Source organism: Erpetoichthys calabaricus, chromosome 9 (assembly GCF_900747795.2).
Source record: "Erpetoichthys calabaricus chromosome 9, fErpCal1.3, whole genome shotgun sequence".
Taxonomy (NCBI): domain Eukaryota; kingdom Metazoa; phylum Chordata; class Cladistia; order Polypteriformes; family Polypteridae; genus Erpetoichthys; species Erpetoichthys calabaricus.
This window is the reverse complement of record NC_041402.2, coordinates 106,216,681-106,240,450: the sequence shown is the minus strand read 5'-3', so window position 1 is coordinate 106,240,450 and position 23,770 is coordinate 106,216,681. Positions and strand designations below refer to the sequence as shown.

Here is a 23,770-nt window from a genome sequence, read left to right as displayed (position 1 = left end):
CATACATGGCATTTGTCAGTTGAATAAGGCCACTCAAGACATCTCAAAGCCAGAAGCCGCATAAGCACAGATATGATGTCTGCTCTGTGCTAAAAATTATGCCTCTGCTCCACCAAAAGAAGGAACTTCAGTCAACAATGAGACCACTGAAGAACTGAAAGACAACTGCACTGTTCCAATGGCTTCTCTTAGGTGTATAAAACAATCCTACTGCAGTGATATGCAAATTCTGGGCCAATGTTGATGTATAATGTTTATGTACTTGTCTGCAGATTCTGATGCCAATGCTGATATACACATTTACTGTGTAAGATATAGAGAAAAATGAGACTTGGTGTGTCTGGTTAAGAATTACGGAGAAATGTAACATTTATTTGTATAACAATTTCAAACCAAATTCAGTCATTAAAAATAAATGACATCTGCCATATTTGGCTGGCTACCTGTTGGTTATATGGGTAATAGTTTTGCAGACTTAACACTTTTCTTTTTGATGGAACAAGTGTAATAAATTCAACAATAATTGAAAAAATGAAAATTGAAAAAAAGGGTAAAATGATACAATTACAATGGAATAAGCAATACCATTGAGGTGGTGGGTTGGCTCTATTCTCCTGTGGTGAGACTCAAAAACCCACCACCATTGAAAACGTTATCAAGAGGAGCCGGGCAGATGGGGACACATGCATCCAGACAAGGGGTATGTGTAAAAGTGACAAAGTGCTTTTATTAAAAACAATTCCAAAATCAAAAGCAAACAGTGCTCAAAGTGCAGTGCAGTCAAATTCTATATAAATAAATCTATAATAATAAAAGGCAAAGCCCTCACTGACTGACTGACTGACTCACTGACTCACTCATCACTAATTCTCCAACTTCCCGTGTAGGTGGAAGGCTGAAATTTGGCAGGCTCATTCCTTACAGCTTACTTACAAAAGTTAGGCAGGTTTCATTTCGAAATTCAAAGCGTAATGGTCATAACTGGAACATATTTTTTGTCCATACACTGTAATGGAGGAGGCGGAGTCACGTATCGCGTCATCACGCCTCCTACGTAATCACGTGAACTAAAAACAAGGAAGACATTTACAGCACGAGTCACACGCGGGAACGAAGGTAAATGACGTTAATTTTTGACTGTCTTTTAATACTGTGTAAGCATACATATTAACACATGTGCAATTAAACGTGTGCATTTACGGGGTGATTTCTCAGGCTTAAAACCTCACCTTTTATCAAACGCGGGAAGAAAGGTAACTGATGTTGTTCACTGTCTTTTAATACTGTGTAACCATACCTTTTAACACATGTCCAATTAAACGTGTGCATTTACGGGGTGATTTCTCAGGCTTAAAACCTCGCCTTTTACTAAAAAGGTAAATGCAAAACTATTTTCAATCAGTTTATTGAAACGCTCCCGTTAAGGATTGCAATAACATATTCGCGAGATAAAAGAACGAAGTAGGGGGAAATGGAGGAACAGCCGCAAACAGCGAAGAGCAAAAAATTAATTAAACAATTGAGAACGGAGCGAGTTAAGCATACAAGCATGTTCATAAGGGAAACAAAGCACGGTGTAAAACGTAAGTTTAAATTAAGTTTATAGAAACGCTCCCGCTGCGGATTGCAATAACATATTCGCGAGATAAAAGTTTAATGAGAAGACACGAGGTATAAACGACAGTTTGCATCACTTTGTAACAGAGTTAAAATTGCTGTAGCGAGAAACTTTTAACTGCCGGGTCTTAGCTAACATTAAATAAACCCGTGGACATCGCAACATCACACAAGAGAGTGGCTCACGTGAAGTGACTGAACGCAGCAGGAGTGATCACTTGCATTAATCAAACCTGTTCAAAAAACACATTACACAATTGATAAGGTAGGAAAAGAATATGAAACAAGGCACGGTATAAACCGTAACTTTAAGTTTATAGAAACGCTGCCGTTTGCAATACCATATTCGCCCCTGCGAAGCGCGGTGATTTTGCTATATATATTAAACTATTTCAACCATTGTATGATCTGCTTCTCGCAACTGAAAGAGGGCACCGTGGCAGAAGTTAGCCGACTTGCTCACCAACCACAAGCGTTACCTGGTAGGTAACCACCCATACAATCAGATTGTGAATCAGACTACGAATGCCTGCAATGTAATTACCCCGATCTACATGCTGTCAAATGAACGAACCTCACGCCGTGGCACAACGTTAGGGGCTTCGCCTCTACGTCCGAGGATCGATTCCCGTAAGGGAGTGCAGTAACTCTGTACTCCTGATGAGCACACAATTACGGCGAAACACGTGTCGCATACTATGCATCTTCAAAGCACGGTGTAAACAGTAAGTTTAAATTGAGTTTATTGAAACGCTCCTGCTGCCCTTTGCAATACCATATTAGATGACTTTGTAACAGAGTTAAAATTGCTGGAGCGATAAATTTTTAACTGCCGGGTCATGTCGCGTGTTCTTGGGTAGGTACACCAAAAAATTTATACATTTATGCATGTAATGGGCAAACAAAAAATGTACTATACCCGAAAGCACTACAGTAGTACTCAATGTATCTTTACTTCTTAAATGTTAATGTTTTACTGTTTAATAATTTATACGATTCTTATATGTTATTCAGATTCTTTTATCAAAATACCAGTAACAGCGCACTCCACGATAACGTGGAGTGAATACACTTGACATGACCATTCATAGTATTTATCCTCTTTCTCTGTACGTTTACCATTCGTTTGCTCAGAGGTTGATGCGCTTGCTGCTTAATGTGCAGCTCTTGACCCTAGCGTCCCGCTGCTTCTCTTCTTTCGTCGGCATCTTTTCCCGTTAAAACTGATTTCTTTTAAAACTTAGTATGTTTTCTTTAATTTTTCAGTTAAGCTGGCACTTAAGTCTTCAATCTGCCTCAACAATGATTAGCGAAGGTGGTAGACAATGAAAACGTCAGCCGTACGCATCCGCCACGCACGCACTGGTGCGCGCAGCTGTGAGTTGATTCTACAATAAAATAAAATAAAGATAAAAAGAGTAATAACTTGCACCACCGCTATTCAATTACACTTGCCTAACGCCTCTCCTAAGGGGAAATACTGTGGGATCTGGACATCCGTCAAAGCAGCAATCACAAGCTCGATTACAAAGCGGGAAGCTCTGATTTGTCGTCTCCCTCCCATGTAACAATCACAGCCCGTGTTGCAATGCACTATGTATGTATATGTATATATGTGTATGTGTCTGTATATGTATGTGTGTGTGTGTATATATATATATATATATATATATATATATATATATATATATATATATATATATATATATATGTGTGTTCATATGTGTGGGAAAGCGAATAGTAGACGTGACGTAGTATCTGTGTACCAAATTTCAAGTCAATAGGTGAAACGGTTTGCGAGCTACAGCTCATTTAAAATCCTGGACAGACAAACTAATAGCCACGGTACTGTTTTATAGAAGAACATTTTAATGTTTAATAATTTATATTTATATGCAATGTGCTTCTTATATATTACTTCATATTCTCAAATGATAATGATGTTAATGTTGTTTATATTGATTTCTATGTTATTGTAAGTGCTCTTTATTTGTGGAAAAATAAATTTGGCAATTTAACTTATTTTATACATACATTTTATTTTTTTCTCTTGCACTCACTGAGCGAATCCACTGGCTAATCAGCTATATATATATATATATATGTGTGTATATATATATGTGTGTATATATATATGTGTGTATATATATATGTGTGTATATATATATATATATAGAGATAGATAGATAGATAGATAGATAGATAGATAGATAGATGTGTATGTATGTAGATATACAAATATGTATATATATGTATATATGTTTATATATATATGTAGATATACAAAAATGTATATGTATATATATGTATATATGTGTATATATATGTAGATATACAAATATGTATATGTATATGTGTCTGCATGTGTGTGTATATATATATATATATATATATATATATATATATATATATATATATATATATATATATATATATATATGTATGTGTATATATATGTTGATATATGTATATATATGTGGATGTGTATATGTATATATTTATGTATATACAGTATGTTTATGTATATATATGTTTACATAACCTCTTTAACACACTACTTCTCCGCTGCGAAGCGCGGGTATTTTGCTAGTAGATAAATAAACAAATAATCGATAAAACAGTGGTAGTAGAGATTAAAAATTTAATAAATAAATATCCTTAAAACAAGGTTAAAATATGGCAGGAATCTTCTTATAAAACTCTCAGTCCCCAGTGATTCCCTTTAAAATGGATGTCTCTTCGATTTAACCTATTCGGTTATCGCAGCATAGAAAGACGTCAATGAACAGATGCAACCTTCAGTACTGCTTATGTCCCCACCGCCCATCCCATGGCAATCCACAGGGCACTGCCAAGCCGCCTCCCTTTCTTCTCCTGCTTTCATCCTTGGCCTTGTGGGGATGCCCTCCAGAGTAACTGCGTTGCTCCTATTCCCATGCTCAACAGGAGCAACCTTCAGCCCCCTTTAAGCACTGGCCACACGTTCCTCTCTCAGGGCTCACATTCCCATCCACCTGCTTCCTTTACTTTCCCATAGGCTCTCTCTTGCTTCTGCCCTTTACTTCATACATTAACCTCCATTTCATTTTCGTATTCTTTCTTCTTCCAATCCCTTTTTCTCCTGTCCTGTGCAGGCTCCTTTTATACTAGCTTGATTGGGTGCAGGTGCGAACCTCCATACATCTCGAGGCATGAATGTGGCACATGACTGATCCACTCAGCTTTGCATGTGTGTGCGTGCACTATCGGTCAAGCTACTGCAACCAACACAGAGGTGGCACCATTAAATGTTGCCATATTAAATGTTACATAATACATTTTTTCTTTCTTTTTGACGGAATAAATCTAATCACAACTGAAAGAATGAACATTTAAAAAAATGGAAAAGTGTACAACGGTAAAGAAATAAAAATTTTTTTTTCTTTTTGGAGGTTTATCCTTCTATTGTATTTTTTAGCATGATGGGTAGGTTTTTCTTACCAAACAAGAGCATCTCTGTTTTGTTGCAGGAAATTTTCTTTTTGTTGATTACGGTGGAAGCTGCACTGAATAATCTTTCACTGTCCATACTAGTACATGGGACAATGGTAGGAAACCGACTCCAGGTGTTATTCCAGTATTTCAGTGGATTTACATTCCTTGGGACAGGTGCTACTAACAGAATTCACTGCACCTGCTGAATAGCATGCATATGTGTATACAGCATTATATTCAGTGCCATCTTTAATATCTAAAAGATAGACCTGCATTTTGGCTTTTACCAGGGCTGTCAGATTAAGATTAGAATCTTTATATTAAAAACAGGTATATGGTTTTTAAACATAAGGTAAAAGTATTTGAAACTTTAATGCATATCTAAACTCTATTTGCAGTTTTTTGAGATATTTTATTATTATTTTTTACTTTTTCACTGAAAATCACTTTTCACTGTAAATCATACGAGTAGCTCTTTATTGATTAAGAGACTCAAGTGAAAACCGTGGCTTTAATGAATGCGATTCACTCTGTCACAAAAAGTAAAGCAAACAAAGAGAAATAAAGCACGCACTGCTCTGGCACTTTCTACCTAAAATATTCATAAGTAAAACAAACAAAATTGTCCATGATTGCTCAAAGTTAATACTGTCATTTATTTTTTCCCCTAGGAGGCTAGAGGACCTGATTACCCAGTCGTCCGTCTTTTTTTTTTTTAAAAAAAAATAAAAAATAAACTGAAGCTTTATGCATTTTACAAATGTATTAAATGTTGCTTTGTGGTGGTCTTTAAGTATTTTCTGTGTATTGTAATCATTTATTTAGTAGACAGCATTTTTCAAGGTAACTTATGATATTCGATCTGACAGCCCTATTTATTACTGATAATAATGCTGTAAAGCTCTCACCAGAGCTACTGTATTTACCCTTCTTTTTAATAAAAAAAAAAAATTCACCTCTGTTGCTATCTGGCTGTTTTCCCGCAGTGTCAATGTGTTCTCTTAAAGAATTTTGGGGGATATTTCGAAGAGCTTGCATGTTCCCTTGCCATTAATCTTGGCCTTTTTCTGTTGTGGACAATCTACCTGCGAGTCACTTGTTTGCATTTTGTTTGATGCAAGTTCCATCTGAGCTTGCAACATTTCGGGTGCCAGTGATTTTACCTTGCATCAAAAAAGTGGTCCTGGTATCTCAGGTCTACAACGGTGGCAACACTGTTCACAGGTTCTGTGTAAACCTCAATGAAACGATTATTTACAGCTTCTAAGAGCACACTTTTACTGGTTTTGACTCCAAACTCCGTATAAGCCCACTTAAATCAACAGTCATTTTAATGCACAAACTGGGAGAATAATGTTAAAAGCCAAGCCAATTTCTTTCGTCAGTTGTTCAAATGGAGTGAGGAGTGTGATTATGTTCTCGATCAAACCCCACTGATTAGGCGTTAGACACACAGGTAACTCAAAATTGGAGACATAAGCCCCAAAAAAAGTGGGGCAGCATATAAAATGTGGAAATCCATCTAGTCGAAATGTTTCATTGAAGCATTTCAGCTGCATACCAAATTCAGTTTATACAGTTTTGAGGGGAGTACTGACTAATTGTGAATGTTTAAAATGACCAACTATATTTCTGCTAATCTCTATTATATCCATGACAATGCGCTGGAATGGTACACTGTCATTCACAACAAGCTGTAAAGTATGAGCCATATATGGAAAACTTGGGATCCCACGTTGCTCCACAGCCATTGCAATGTTACATGTGTTGTCTCATAGTATGAGCATCTTCTTTGGGTATTTCTACGTCTCAAAAATTTATACGCCACAGAGACTGCGGTACCCATGTGTGATCCAGAGCATTCTTAGGCAAGCAAGATGGCTTTCTGTAATTCAAAACTGCAGTCGATCCACTGAGCAACAAAAGTAAGTGTACTCATAAGACTAGTATCAGATGTCCATATACCAGTGGTAAAGCTTATGGCTGTGAAATCATTGGCAAGGGATTTGTACACATGACTTTTCACAATATTCTGTAGCTCTGGAAGTGCTATGTCAGAGAAAGAACGATGACTGGGTATCAAGTAATGGGCTTGATATGCTCAAAGAGTGCTCAAAATCCTGTATCTTCTACAACAGAAAATGGTTGATTGTCCAGAGCAATAAATTCCATAACCTATGCTGCAATTGTTTGAGCTTTAGGGCTCTCTTTGTCAAATGTCTTTGATTTTTCAAGAAACTGATCAACAGCCTGAGCAACTGCAGTTCTTGATTTTGTGCACAGTGGAGTAGGATTCTCCTCTTTGGCTCTAAGGAATTTCGTACATTTGTCAGGATGGTGGAAATTAAGTTAGTGATATTGAAATTTCACACTTTGGCCCCTCAAACAAGTGTCACAAATGGCATATTTTATTTTGCACTCACTTGCTTTGCAAAACGTCCACACCGAAGACACTTTTGCGCAGCAGGTCAGCGTTGCCTAAACGTCTTCCTCATCCGGAACACAGTGAATGCATCATCAAATGCTGGTTTGAATTACCAGCCCAATCTAGCCATTGGTCCGATGACAATAATATTTTAACCCATTATCTTCCAATACAGATATTAATCCGATATTATCGTGCATCCCTACTTTCTTCTGCACTGTACTACTCTTAAAATTTCCATTATGGTTACTGAAGGAATATATACAGGTTCTGAGTATGAGCTGCATTTCTAAAAGAAGACAATCCTAGGGAGCATGTGCCCCTGTTTGACACAACACCTTTAAATAATTTTGAATCAGGATTTACAAATCAGCAAGGCAATAAAATTCACCAACACAAGTTTAAATTATGCGTACGGCTGAATTTATGCCGAGGACCATTTCTTTGCTTTACAACAGGCTACATGGTACTTAGTCACAATTATTGTTTGAGATTTGCAATTTTTCATCTGAAACATAAAAGACAAAACAAGAATGGCAAAACAGATAGTCATTTCTCCCCTTTATACTTATAGCCATACATAGCCCACAATTAACTTATACAACTGTAGAAAAGCATTGAAAAGGAAAAAAAACACAGATGAAATGCTGCTAATTACTAAATACAGTGAATCTGAGCAAGTCAAGGGGTGATATTTTCTATGGTGGTATTTATATTATGGAGGTGCTTAAAACCAGAATCATTACTAGATTTATGCTACTAAAAACAAACAAAAAAATGAACACTACCTTCTCAGACATGGATTCTTCAAATTTGTGGTTAAAGAGACACTTGTAAACTCTGCCTTCACCAGCCTGAGTCTGATAAAGAAACAAAAGGAATATTAAAAAAAAAAAAAAAAAAAAGTTAAATTGTGCACTGTATTTTAACATAATCTTTCATTTTCTTTGTATTGTTTCAAATAAAGTACTTTAAATGCAATATTTTTACAGTATACAGCATGATTAGTTATATATTACATTATTATATTACAAACAGGGGACACAATTCACACTAATCTTTAAGGACATTCTCCTGTAGAATGCAAGAACGACTTGTGTTCAACCTTCAAAGTTGAATGTATCACTGAAGAAACCCAAACCACGAAAAAGTAAAAATTAATTGTATAACACCCTATTTAATCAATGATACTGAAACATGACATATAAAACATAGATTATACATTATTCATAAATATGTTCCTTGTCTTCAATGATCTATGTAAATGTAGGATGACAGGAAATGCGAGGCAAGAAATGGTGAACACATACCTAAAACAGAAACTTATTTTCATGTTATAGTAATAATGACAAAATGTTGACTTGAAGCGTATAATGTGTCAAGACTGAAGTCCAAATATCAAATAAACACTTTCACAAAAGGTACATGTATAACAAAACAAGTGCATTTTTATTCAAGAATAGCCTGTCTTTATTTGAAAACAGCAGTGTCAGATTGGGGGGGGTGCATGAACATGACTGAGAGAAAAAATCTGAATTATAAAAAAAAAGCACTAACCTTTTACAAGTATCATAAATTTACACCAGCTGTTACAGATTCAAATCAAATATATGTTTTTATTCTATAACAGTAAAAATTAGAGCAGCTCACTACTCAAAATGGTAAATCTGGGAAGGCCCCAGAATCGAAGCAGCAACCTCATGATTATGAGTCAGCAGTTCTTACCGCTGCACCACCCAAGAGGCCGTGTCAGCCGTCGTACCCTAACCCAATTTCTTTTCTTCGGTTATATTCTTGAATAAAAGCGTGCTTGTTTTGTTATATGTGTAACTTTTGTGAAAGTGTTTATTTGATATTTGGACTTCAGTCTTCACACATTATACATTTCATGTCAAAATGTTGTTATTAGTACTAAAACATGAAACTTTTCTGTTTTAGGTATGTCTTCAAAATTTCTTGCCTAGAAGTTCCTGTCATCCTACATTTATATAGATCGTTGTAGACCCTGAACACACATGAAATACATGTGTTCCAAATAACGAAATATTATTTACCCAATACAACTCCAGGCACCTCACACCCAGATTAACGGATTTGAGCTGGGAGAACATTTTGCCTGAGTTGAGCTGCAACACTGGGGGGGATGGGATAGCAGGCTGCTTGTCCTGATCAACACATTTGCAAAACAAAACACGCTAATGAGAGGTGCAAAGGAATTTAAGGTGGCCCGGGATTACAAGCTTTTTCGTAGGCTTCAGGGATTCTAATGTTAAATAGCTCTGGGTCTTTCTCACAAGGGATAGTAAAGGGGTTGTGATATTGATCAACAGATTGACACAGCAGCAGATATTATACCAAATGATGGGAGTGAAGAGGGAGGAAAAACAACCTTTACTAGAAGCTCTTTTTGATTTAACAGTCAATGGAATGTAAAATTTTAAGACTCCCTTTTTATGGTAATCTATACTAATTAATAAAAGGCAAAGCCCTCACTGACTGACTGACTGACTGACTGACTCACTCATCACTAATTGTCCAACTTCCCGTGTAGGTGGAAGGCTAAAATTTCGCAGGCTGATTCCTTATAGCTTACTTACAAAAGTTAGGCAGGTTTCATTTCGAAATTCAACGCGTAATGGTCATAACTGGAACCTCTTTTTTGACAATATACTGTAATGGACGGCAGCTTGATGGCCGTGGAAGGCAGAGTTGAGTGTCACGTCATCACGCCTCCCACGTAATCACGTGAAAAGACTGTGAATGCAGTACGGAGAAATGAAGTAAGAGCCACAAACAGCGAAGAACAAAAAATTCATTAAACAATTGAGAAGGGAGCGAGTGAAGCATACAAGTATCTTCATAAGGGTAACAAAGCACCGTGTAAAACGTAAGTTTAAATTAAGTTTATTGAAACGCTCACGTTAAGGATTGCAATAACATATTCGCGAGATAAAAGTTTAATGAGAAGACACGAGGTATAAACGAACCACACGCCGTGGCGCAACGTTAGGGGCAACAGTTTCAACCATTCTATGATCTGCTTCTCGCAACTGAAAGACGGCACATGGCGGATGTTAGCCCACTTGCTGACCGCAACGTTAGGGGCTTCAACTCTGGTGCTGACGATAGAGATTCGATTCCCGAGAGGGGATGCAGTGAGTGTGTATGCCTGATGAGCCCAGAATTGGGGAGAAACACATGTCGCATACTCTTTGCATTATTTGAAAGTAAACTATTAAAACCATTCTATGATCAGCTTCTGGGAACAGAAAGAGGGCACGTGGCGGATGTAAGGCGACTTCCTGACCAACCACAAGCGTTACCTGGCAGGTAACCACCCATACAGTCAGATTGTGATTCAGAAAACGAATGCCATGAATGTAATTAACACGATCTACATACTGTCAAATAAACGAAACACACGCCGTAGCGCGACAGCTGTGAAAAGCGAGGTTCACAAAAAAACATCCTTAACAAATTGTTATTGGTATATTTTCGATCCGTTTAAAAAGGTTTTCTTTTCTTCTTAAAAAAATAAAAGCAGTACTTCGCCGCAACGAAGCGCGAGAATTTGGCTATATATATCTGCTTCTCGCAATTAAAAGAGGGCACGTGGCGGATTTTAGACGACTTCATGACCAAACATAAGTGTTACCTGCCAGGTAGGGTTACCACTTTTAATACAAAAAAATAAGGGACGCATACTACAGCGGGTGCCACATCTCAGTGCCAACAGTTTGCAGACTCTACTTAAAAGACCCTCCCTCCTCACTGGACAGTTCAAAAGACCAATCAAACTAACGATGACATCAAGTATTACCCAATCAAAAGTAGGAAAGGAGGCATCTTCATAAAATGCGTGTGGGATGATTTGCATGAGACGCTGCTTTAAAAAAAATGATAAAAAAAATACGGGACAAATCCCGTCCCGTATTGATTCAAAACGGGACGCGCAATTTCATTCTCAAATGCGGCACGATTCCGTATTTTAAAGGACGGGTGGCAACTGTACAGTGCCAGGTAACCACCCATACAATCAGATTGTGATTCAGACTAGGAATGCAATGAATGTAATTACCCCGATCTACATACAAGGCGAAAGTCTTACAACATTCAAAGATGATGGTTTGGGATAAGTACACCATACAACATAAAAGAGCTTATGAAGCCTTGAACCGAAAAAAGCAGGATCTCAGAGATCGTAAAAAAAAAAAATAGGAGGTAATGTCGTTTTACTCGCTGTAGATTTTAGTCAAACATTACCAGTTATTCCACGAGGGAGACCAGCAGATGAACTCAACGCATGTTTAAAATCCATGCTTCTCCCACGCTCTGTTATATGTCGCGTGTTCTCGGGTAGGTACACCAAAAAATGTATACATTTAAGCATGTAATGGGCAAACAAAAAATGAGGTATACCCGAAGGCACTGCAGTAGTACTTAATGTAACTTTACTTCTTAAATGTTAATGTTTTACTGTTTATTAATTTATACGCTTCTTATATGTTGTTCAAATTCTTTTATCAAAATACCAGTGACAGCGCAATGCACGATAACATGGAGTGAATACACCATATGCATCCGCCCACGGCCGCCCTGGTGTGCGCAGATAGGAGTTGATTCTACAATAAAATAAAATAAAGATAAAAAGAGTAATACAATCATCACCCATAAAGCGGATAGTAGACGTGACATACTATATGTGTACCAGATTTCAAGTCAATAGGTGAAACGGTTTGCAAGCTACAGGTGATTTAAAATCCTGGACAGACAAACAAATAGCCACGGTAGCTAATTACAGAAGAAGATTTTACTGTTTAATAATTTATATTTATATGAAATGTGCTTCTTATATATTACTTCATATTCTCATATGATAATGATGTTAATGTTGTTTATATTGATTTCTATGTTATTGAAACTGCATGTATGTGTGTGTATATATATATATATATATATATATATACAGTGGAACCTCTGTTTACGACCATAATTCGTTCCACAACTCTGGTCGTAAACCGAGCTGGTCGTGAACCAAAGCAATTTCTTCCATAGGATTGTATGTAAATACAATTAATCCGTTCCAGACCGTAGAAACTGTATGTAAATATATACATTTTTTCAGTTTTTAAGCACAAATATAGTTAATTAGACCATAGAATGCACAGCGTAATGGTAAACTAAATGTAAAAACATTGAATAACACTGAGAAAACCTTTAACAACAGAGAAAACTAACACTGCAATAGTTCGCGCTATAGTGCTAGGAACCGCTCTCGCTAAAAACACTTTTTTTAATGAGTTTTAAGCACGGGAAAAAAGGAACATTTGAAAAATCCGTAATTTAATAAACCACCAAGAAAAGTAACACTGCAACAATGCAGGCTACGAACCGATCACCGGAAACATAACTGAAAACAAAAACAAGCCTTCTCTAACTTATGCGTCCCTCAATCGCTCTGTGTGTGTGTGCGTGCGTCTCTCTTTTGCGAGCCTGGAGCGCTCCTGTGTGTGTGCGTCTCTCTCCTACCCCCCCCCCCAGCCTGTGTGTGTGTGTGTGCCTGCGTTTCTCTTTTGCGAGCCTGGAGCACCTGTGTGTGTCTCTCTAGCGCGCCTCTCTCTCTCCCCCGCCTGTGTGTGCGTGCGTCTCTCTTTTGCGAGCCTGGAGCGCCTGTGTGTATTGTTACGCTTGGGTCACAGATTTGCACAGAGACACAGGAGGTTGTAGAAAAAAAGGTACTTTATTCAAAGCACTGCAAACAAACATTTGTCTCTTTTCAACAGTTTAAACGTGCTCCATGACAAGTCAGAGATGACAGCTCCACCAGGAGCACAGATTGTCTGAGAGAGAAAGAAGGAGAAGCAAGCAACCAATTTAACAAACTGAAAGAAGCCCGTGCAGGCTTTTTAAGAAGGCAGAGCACCGCACGAGAGGCATATTACGCGACAGAGCCGGCAAGAAGGGAAAGGAGGAATGTGAAGGTAGTCTGTCCATGTTTCTTAGGGGTTTTCCCAGGGGCGTCTGTATTCTCTGGGGGTGCGATCAGCTTTGCAGCTCACAGTGTGTCTGTCTAGAGCGCTCCTGTGTGTGTGCGCACACGCCTCTCTCGCGCGTGTTCCTGTGTGTGTGTACAGCCCTCTGTCTCTTGCGCTGCCTCTCTGTGTGTGTGTGTGTGTGTGTGTGTGTGTGTGGGCGTGTGCGCGCGCGCTCTCTCTCGCTCGCTGCACAGGAAATGCACAGGGAGAGAATGAACATCAACAAACCGAAAGGGAACCTGGCTTGTTCGTAAACCGAGTGTTTGGTCGTGAACCGAGGCAAAAGTTTGGCGAACTTTTTGGTCGTAAACCGAGTTGTACGTATACCGAGATGTTCGTGAACCGTGTATATATACACTAGCAAAATACCCGCGCTTCGCAGCGGAGAAGTAGTGTGTTAAAGAGGTTATGAAAAAAAAGGAAACATTTTAAAAATAACGTAACATGATTGTCAATGTAATTGTGTTGTCATTGTTATAAGTGTTGCTGTCTTTTATATATATACTGTATATATATATACTGTATATATATATACTGTATATATATATATATATATATATATATATATATATATATCTATAATATACACACACACATAAACATATATATACATATATATATATACATATCTACATATACACATATCTACATATACACATCCACATATATTATTTATATATATATATCTATAATAATAAAAGGCAAAGCCCTCACTGACTGACTGACTGACTCACTCACTCACTGACTGACTGACTGACTCATCACTAATTGTCCAACTTCCCGTGTAGGTGGAAGGCTGAAATTTGGCAGGCTCATTCCTTACAGCTTACTTACAAATGTTAGGCAGGTTTCATTTCAAAATTATACGCGTAATGGTCATAACTGGAACCTCTTTTTTGTCCATATACTGTAATGGAAGGCAGCAAGATGGCCGTAGGAGACTGAGTTGCGTGTCGCGTCATCACGCCTCCCACGTAATCACGTGAACTGACTGTGAACTCAGTACGTAGAAAAGAAGGAGGAGCCCCAAAGAGAGCTGAAGAAAACACTCATTACACAATTGACAAGGCAGCGAAACAATAAGAAGCGAGTGAGTGAACCGTAAGTCTAAATTTACTTTATAGAAACGCTCCCGCTGCCGTTTGCAATACCATATTCGCGAGATACAAGTTTAATGAGAAGACACGAGGTATAAAAAAGCACGGTATAAACCTAACCTTAAATTAACTTTATAGAAACGCTCCCGCTGCCGTTTGCAATGCCATACTCGCGAGATACAAGTTTAATGAGAAGACACGAGGTATAAACGAGAGTTTGCATCACTTTGTAACAGAGTTAAAATTGCTGTAGCGAGAAACTTTTAACTGCCGGGTCTTAGCTAACATTAAATAAACCCGTGGACATCGCAACATCACACAAGAGAGCGGCTCACGTGAAGTGACTGAACGCAGCAGGAGTGATCACTTCCATGAATCAAACCTGTTGAAAAAACACATTACACAACTGATAAAGTAGGAAAAGAATATGAAACAAAGCACGGTATATACCGTAACTTCAAATTAAGTTTATAGAAACGCTGCCGTTTGCAATACCATATTCGCCCCTGCGAAGCGCGGTGATTTTGCTATATATATTAAACTATTTCAACCATTGTATGATCTGCTTCTCGCAACTGAAAGAGGGCACCGTGGCAGAAGTTAGCCAACTTACTCACCAACCACAAGCGTTACCTGGTAGGTAACCACCCATACAATCAGATTGTGAATCAGACTACGAATGCCTGCAATGTAATTACCCCGATCTACATGCTGTGAAATGAACGAACCACACGCCGTAGCACAACGTTAGGGGCTTCGCCTCTACGTCCGAGGATCGATTCCAGTAAGGGAGTGCAGTGACTGTGTACTCCTAATGAGTCCACAATTACGGCGAAACACGTGTCGCATACTATGCATCTTCAAAGCACGGTGTAAACAGTAAGTTTAAATTGAGTTTATAGAAACGCTCCCGCTGCCGTTTGCAATACCATATTAGATGACTTTGTAACAGAGTTAAAATTGCTGGAGCGATAAATTTTTAACTGCCGGGTCATGTCGCGTGTTCTTGGGTAGGTACACCAAAAAATGTATACATTTATGCATGTAATGGGCAAACAAAAAATGTACTATACCCGAAAGCACTACAGTAGTACTCAATGTATCTTTACTTCTTAAATGTTAATGTTTTACTGTTTAATAATTTATACGCTTCTTATATGTTATTCAGATTCTTTTATCAAAATACCAGTAACAGCGCACTCCACGATAACGTGGAGTGAATATACTTGACATGACCATTCATAGTATTTATCCTCTTTCTCTGTACGTTTACCATTCGTTTGCTCAGAGGTTGATGACCTTGCTGCTTAATGAGCAGCTCTTCACCCTAGCGTCCCGCTGCTTCTCTTCTTTCGTCGGCATCTTTTCCCGTTAAAACTGATTTTTTTTAAAACTTAGTATGTTTTCTTTAATTTTTCAGTTAAGCTGGCACTTAAGTCTTCAATCTGACTCAAGAATGATTAGCGGAGGTGGTAGACAATGAAAACGTCAGCCGTACGCATCCGCCACGCACGCACTGGTGCGCGCAGCTGTGAGTTGACTCTACAATAAAATAAAATAAAGATAAAAAGAGCAATAACTTGCAGCACCGCTATTCAATTACACTTGCCTAACGCCTCTCCTAAGGGGAAATACTGTGGGATCTGGGCATCCGTCAAAGCAGCAATCACAAGCCCGATTAGAAAGCGGGAAGCTGTGATTTGTCCTCTCCCTCCCATGTAACAATCGCAGCCCGTGTTGCAACGCACTATGTATGTATATGTATATATGTGTATGTGTGTGTATATGTATGTGTATATATATATATATATATATATATATATATATATATATATATATTTGTTCATATGTGTGGGAAAGCGAATAGTAGACGTGACGTAGTATATGTGTACCAAATTTCAAGTCAATAGGTGAAACGGTTTGCGAGCTACAGGTGATTTAAAATCCTGGACAGACAAACGAATAGCCACGGTAGCGTATTATAGAAGAACATTTTACTGTTTAATAATTTATATTTATATGCAATGTGCTTCTTATATATTACTTCATATTCTCATATGATAATGATGTTAATGTTGTTTATATTGATTTCTATGTTATTGTAAGTGCCCTTTATTTGTGGAAAAATAAATTTGGCAATTAAACTTATTTTATACATACATTTTATTTTTTTCTCTTGCACTCTGAGCGAATCCACTGGGTAATCAGCTATATATTTATATATATATATTATATATATATATATATATATATATATATATATATAGATAGATAGATAGATATGTATGTATGTGTATGTATATATATATATATATATATATATATATATATATATATATATATATATAGATAGATAGATATATGTGTATGTATGTAGATAGATATGTATGTATATGTATATATGTGTATATATATGTAGATATACAAATAAGTATATGTATATATGTGTATATATATATGTAGATATACAAATATGTATATGTATATATGTGTCTGTATGTGTATATATATGTTGATATATGTATATATATATGTGGATGTGTATATGTATACACGTTTATGTATATATACGTTTACATAACCTCTTTAACACACTACTTCTCCGCTGCGAAGCGCGAGTATTTTGCTAGTATATATATATATATATATATATATATATATATACACATATAAACATATATATACACACATACATAAACACACGCATATATATATTATATATATATGTATATGTATATACAGTGGAACCCCAGGTTACGAGTTTAATCCGTTCCAGAACCGAGGTCGTAACCCGATCTGCTCGTAAACCGAACAAATTTTCCCCCATTTAAAATAATGGAAATGAGATTAATCCGTTCCAGCCCTCCCAAGAAGTCCCCAAAATATCATAAATAATGGAAAAAAAACATGTTTTTAAATAAGAAACAAACATCAAAATACTGTATTAGTAAATATAGTTAAATAAAAGATAAACCAACTTAAGAAAATGTAATCTTACCTTGGCGGCAGATAACGGAGAGTTGCTGAGGAAGGAGGGAGGGAGGAGGGAGGGAGGGAGGACTGGCTGCATTTTCGGCACCTTCACATCAAAAAAAACTAAAATTGAACTTTCTTAACTGTACGTACGTACATGAATTGTAAAAAAATAAACTTTCTTAACTTGAAACTTAGCCTAACAGTTAACATTACGTACGTATGATTTTTTTTTTATGCTAATCATCTGTTTTTGCCTTTTTGGCTGCACTTTCGGCACCTTCACTTATAGCAGTTTCAGTTTTAGTACAAAGATACCTATGCAACGACGTTTGCTTTTGCCTGCTTTTTAAAAGCTTACAGAAGTGAGCCAAGCAGGTGTCATCATAATTTGCTGCAGAACGACTAGTTGCAACTTTTTCTGGATGTTTCTTTTCAATGAAACTTGTAACCTTCTCCCACATTCCCAGCACTTCTTTAATTTCACTTGTCGAAATTTTCTCTGTCTCGACTTCCTCCTCACTACCGCTGATCTCTTGCAGAGCCTCTGTACGTTGCATGTCCTGCAGCTCAAGCAACTCCTGTGTTGAGAGTTCCTCCTCATGTTCCTCGACAAGCTCGTTGATATCACCCTCGTCAACCTGCAGACCCATCGACTTGCCGAGGGACACGATTTCATGCACTGGATCTACGTCGGGCACGTTGGTCTCGGTCTCGATCTCGGTATCAAGACCAAATCCTTCAAAGTCCCTCGCTGCAACCGCATCAGGCCATAACTTCTTCCATGCAGAATTCAGTGTTCTTCTGGTCACTTCTTTCCACGCCAGGTCAATCATGCGTAGGCATTGCACGATGTTGAAATGTTCTTTCCAAAACTCTCGGAGTGTTAGCTCCGTATTTTCTGTCACATCGAAGCATCGTTTGAACAGATGCTTCGTGTAGAGCTTTTTGAAATTGGAAATGACCTGCTGATCCATCGGTTGCAGGATTGAAGTCGTGTTGGGTGGGAGGTAGAGGACTTTTATGAATTGATATTCTTCCCGGATGTTGTCTTGGAAACCGGGCGGGTGGGCTGGAGCATTGTCGAGGACGAGTAACGCTTGCAGAGGCAGTTTGTTTTCTTGAAGATACTTCTTCACCGCAGGTCCAAAGCAGAGATTTACCCAGTCGATGAAGAACTGCCGCGTAACCCATGCCTTTGGATTGGCGCGCCACATCACTTGCAGTTTTTCTTTAAGAATCCTGTGAGTCTTAAAGGCTCGAGGATTCTCTGAATGATAGACTAGCAGTGGCTTCACTTTAAAGTCACCGCTAGCATTTGCACACAATGCAAGGGTGAGGCGGTCCTTCATCGGCTTATGTCCTGGCATCTTCGTCTCCTCTGCTGTGATGTACGTCCTACGGGGCATTTTCTTCCAAAAAAGCCCCGTCTCGTCGCAATTAAAAACTTGCTGGGGGATGTAACATTCTGCCTCGATGAGCTGCGCGAAACGTGTGATGAACTCGCCAGCTGCCTTCTGGTCTGCACTTGCTGCCTCGCCATGTCTTACGACAGAGTGAATGCCTGATCGCTTCTTAAATCTGTCGAACCATCCATGACTAGCCTTGAATTCTGGTTCTACTACATCCGTAGATGTGGATGGTTCTTTCTGCTTCAGGTCATTGTAAATGATGCGAGCTTTCTCGCTTTTGACTGTTTCAGTAAGTATATCTCCTGCCAACTCTTTCTCTTTTATCCACAATAACAGCAGGTTTTCCATTTGTTCGTGGATAGCCGACCTTTGCTGTGTAATTACGGTCATGCCTTTTGCTACTTTTACACTCGTTATGGTCTCCTTTTGCTTTAGTATTGTGCATATCGTGGACGTACTGCGGTCGTAAATTTTGGCGAGTTCCATCACACGCATACCTCTCTCATGCTTTTCTATAATTTCCTGCTTCAACTCGACTGACAGCATCCTTTTCTTCTTGCTGCTGTCCTTTCCACTTCCTACCTTCTTTGAAGACATGGTTAATGCCCAATATGTATGATATGGCTCTGGGTAGAAGGGGTAGAGGTTTCCGGGTAAGAAAGGCGAAGCGGAAACTAGCAGTGACGTTTCGGAGCTCGGCTCGTAAAACGGGCAAGCCTCGTACACCGGGCAGAAATTTTGCTCGGATCGCGGCTCGTAAACCGAATTACTCGTATACCGAGCTGCTTGTAAACCGGGGTTCCACTGTGTGTGTGTGTATATATATATATATATATATATATATATATATATATATATATATATTTATATACATATCTACATATATATATATATATATATATGTAGATATGTATATATATATATATGTGTCAATCTATGTATGTATGTATGTATATATGTATATATATATATATATGTGTCAATCTATGTATGTATGTATGTATATATGTATATATATATATATATATATATATGTGTCAATCTATGTATGTATGTATGTATGTATATATATATATATATATATATATATATATACACACACAGATATGTAAATATATGTGTATATATATGTAGATGTGTATATATGTAGATATGTAAATATTTATGTATATATATGTGTCTGTGTGTGTATATGTATGTATATATATATATACATATACACACACAGACACATATATATACATATATATATATGTGTGTGTTGGACTTAGAAAAGGCATTCGACCGTGTCCCTCGGGGAATCCTGTGGGGGGTACTCCGAGAGTATGGGGTACCGGCCCCCCTGATAAGGGCTGTTCAGTCCCTGTACGATCAGTGCCAGAGCTTGGTCCGCATTGCCGGCAGTAAGTCGAACCCGTTTCCAGTGAGAGTTGGACTCCGCCAGGGCTGCCCTTTGTCACCGATTCTGTTCATAACTTTTATGGACAGAATTTCTAGGCGCAGCCAGGGTGTTGAGGGGGTCCGGTTTGGTGGGCTCAGGATTGGGTCACTGCTTTTTGCAGATGATGTTGTCCTGTTTGCTTCATCAGGCCGTGATCTTCAGCTCTCTTTGGATCGGTTCGCAGCCGAGTGTGAAGCGGCTGGGATGAGAATCAGCACCTCCAAATCCGAGACCATGGTCCTCAACCGGAAAAGGGTGGAGTGCCCTCTCAGGGTTGGTAGCGAGATCCTGCCCCAAGTGGAGGAGTTCAAGTATCTCGGGGTCTTGTTCACGAGTGAGGGAAGAATGGAGCGCGAGATCGACAGGCGGATCGGTGCGGCATCCGCAGTAATGCGGGCGTTGCATCGGTCTGTCGTGGTGAAAAAGGAGCTGAGCCGCAAGGCGAAGCTCTCAATTTACCAGTCGATCTATGTTCCTACCCTCACCTATGGTCATGAGCTATGGGTAGTGACCGAAAGAACGAGATCGTGAATACAAGCGGCTGAAATGAGTTTCCTCCGCAGGGTGTCTGGGCTTTCCCTTAAAGATAGGGTGAGAAGCTCAGTCATCCAGGAGGGGCTCAGAGTAGAGCCGCTGCTCCTCCGCATCGAGAGGAGTCAGATGAGGTGGCTCGGGCATCTGATCAGGATGCCTCCTGGACGCCTCCCTGGTGAGGTGTTCCAGGCACGTCCAACCGGGAGGAGGCCCCGGGGAAGACCCAGGACACGCTGGAGGGACTATGTCTCTCGACTGGCCTGGGAACGCCTTGGGATTCTCCCGGAAGAGCTAGAAGAAGTGGCCGGGGAGAGGGAAGTCTGGGCATCTCTGCTCAAGCTGCTGCCCCCGCGACCCGACCTCGGATAAGCGGGAGACAATGGATGGATGGATGGATATATGTGTGTGTGTGTGTATATATATGTTTGTGTGTGTGTATATTATATATATAATAATATATATATGTGTATATATGTCTGTGTGTATATATATATATATATATATATATATATATATATATATATATATATATATATATATATATATATATATATATATATGACAGCAACACTCATAACAATGACAACACAATTACATTGACAATCATGTTACGTTATTTTTAAAATGTTTCCTTTACTTTTTCATAACCTCTTTAACACACTACTTCTCCGCTGCAAAGCGCGGGTATTTTGCTATGTTATATATATTTCACAATTGAAACAGCATCTTGCACAAGTAGAAGAATCTGAACCTATTTACTACAGCACATTAGGAAAATGCTGTTATTTATTTCTTATATATCATAGTTATGTTTTAAATTGTAAGATAATCTTTATTGTCACTACTCACAAAGCTGCAAAATTTTGATTGACAGCATCACAATCAATAGTGCCTTGTACAATAATAGCCATAATACTCAATACATGTGCACAAACACACACATACACAAGAACAGATGTGCAACAGGTATTATCAGTAGGTACTACTAGATAATATAATATTACACACTATAAATAAACAAAACTATAAGTATATAAATAGGCAGCTAGGTAAATAAAAAAAGAACAAAAATATGCAGGATTGTAATCAAGAGGGTTATTGCATGTATTAATATGTAAATTTGGTTTTATTTATTACATTTCCACCCAATAATTAACCATCATGAGGGTAGTGTTATAGAGGATGCAGGACAGTATTTTAGCTGCTGTAGGAAAGTTGACGTTTTTAAATATGATAGTACATATATGTATGACCTTTAAGAGAGTATGTCAAGAGATCAAACATGCAGTGTCCTGGGTAGAATGGATCTCTAATGATATCCAGGGCCTTCTTGTAGTGCTGATTGCTACAGATTTCCTCCAAATGTGTGAATTTTACACAAATGATGAGTTGTGCCACCTTTACCACTCTTTGCAAATCTTTTTGATCAGCTGCAGTGCAACCAGCATACCACAATGGACTGTAGTTAGGGTGCTCTTTATTATCCTACAATTACAATTAACCATAACCGGCTGTGAGTGAGTGGGCCCTTTTCAGTCTCCTTAGGAAGAAAGGGCATTGGTTAGCCTTCTTCACAAGGTGTGTGGTATTTAGGGACCGGGAAAAGGTCCTCTGTAATGTGGACTTGGGGAAATTTTGAAATGGGATGTTTTCTTTGTCCTGTGTGGTTTCCTGAAAACAATTATTTCTTTTGTTTATTGTGCATTCAGTGACAATTTTCTGCACACCACTTAGTCAAATGTTGTAGTTATTCCCTGCAGTTGGTCTCACAGTCATTACAAATTAATCCTAGTATTATGGTATCATTTGAAAATTTGACAGTTATGTCTGAGTTGGGGATGGGTAAGCAGTCATGAGTAAATAGTAAATAATGTAAGGTGCTCAATACATATCCCTGTGGAATCCCAGTGTTGAGGACCCAAGTGGAAGAGAGCATGTGCCCAACCTTACATATTGTGGTCTGTAAGTAAAAAATAAAGTATTGATCCAGCTACAGAATGGGGTGCTTAAAACTAGGCAGAGGAGTTTAGAGACCAGTTTTTCAGGTATGATTGTATTAAAAGCTGAGCTGCTGTCCACAAAAAACATCCTAGCATATGTATTGTTTTGTTCCAAGTACAAGTTCGTCAAAGCTTTGTGGATGGCTAAAGATATTGCATCATATGTGTATTTATTTTCCTTCTAGGTAAATTGCATTGAACTGATTTCTGATGCTTTGTGTGGGTCAGTACCAGTCTTTCAAAGCACTTTTCAATTACTGGGGCAAAGGCAATTGGGTGTTTATGAGTTTACAGCAGATTTTTAGAGATTGGTACGATGGTGGTTGACTTGAACCAGACTGGAAACATTAATACAGACAGAGAGAGAAATTAACAATGTGGGTGAATTTGCTAACTCATCAACATGCAGCTTAAGAACATGTCCCGAGATTGTCAGTCCAGGCTACTTTGTTGCCATTGAGACTATGTATAGAATTCTACACTTGATTCAGGTTAAACAGTGTTTGCTCACTCTCAGGTGGCATAATCTTGAAGAGGGGCTCACTGCCATCTTTGTCTAAATTGGCACAACTGAACTTTTTACTTTCAATGTTTGAACATACTGTATTATACCTTTTTCACCATCCATTAATTAACAACAATATTAAGGAGTGGACGTTATTGAAATGAAAGACTACAAACATACATTTTCACAAAAGCGTTCCCTGTCATCACGGCAGGCAAAGTAGAGGTATCGGTCAAGGTGAAAATCATCTGATGAGA

General features: G+C 38.3%; 1 protein-coding gene across 1 annotated transcript in view; it reads right to left on the bottom strand.

Moving 5' to 3' along the window:
• glg1a (golgi glycoprotein 1a) overlaps positions 1-23,770 on the bottom strand; it is a 314,175-nt gene that overhangs the window by 172,261 nt on the left and 118,144 nt on the right. Inside the window, exons 6-7 of the mRNA XM_051931535.1 lie at positions 23,694-23,770; positions 8,305-8,376 (exon numbers count right to left, since the gene is read on the bottom strand). Of these exons, the coding sequence (XP_051787495.1) occupies positions 8,305-8,376; positions 23,694-23,770 (149 nt within the window). The remainder of the gene's footprint in view (positions 1-8,304; positions 8,377-23,693) is intronic.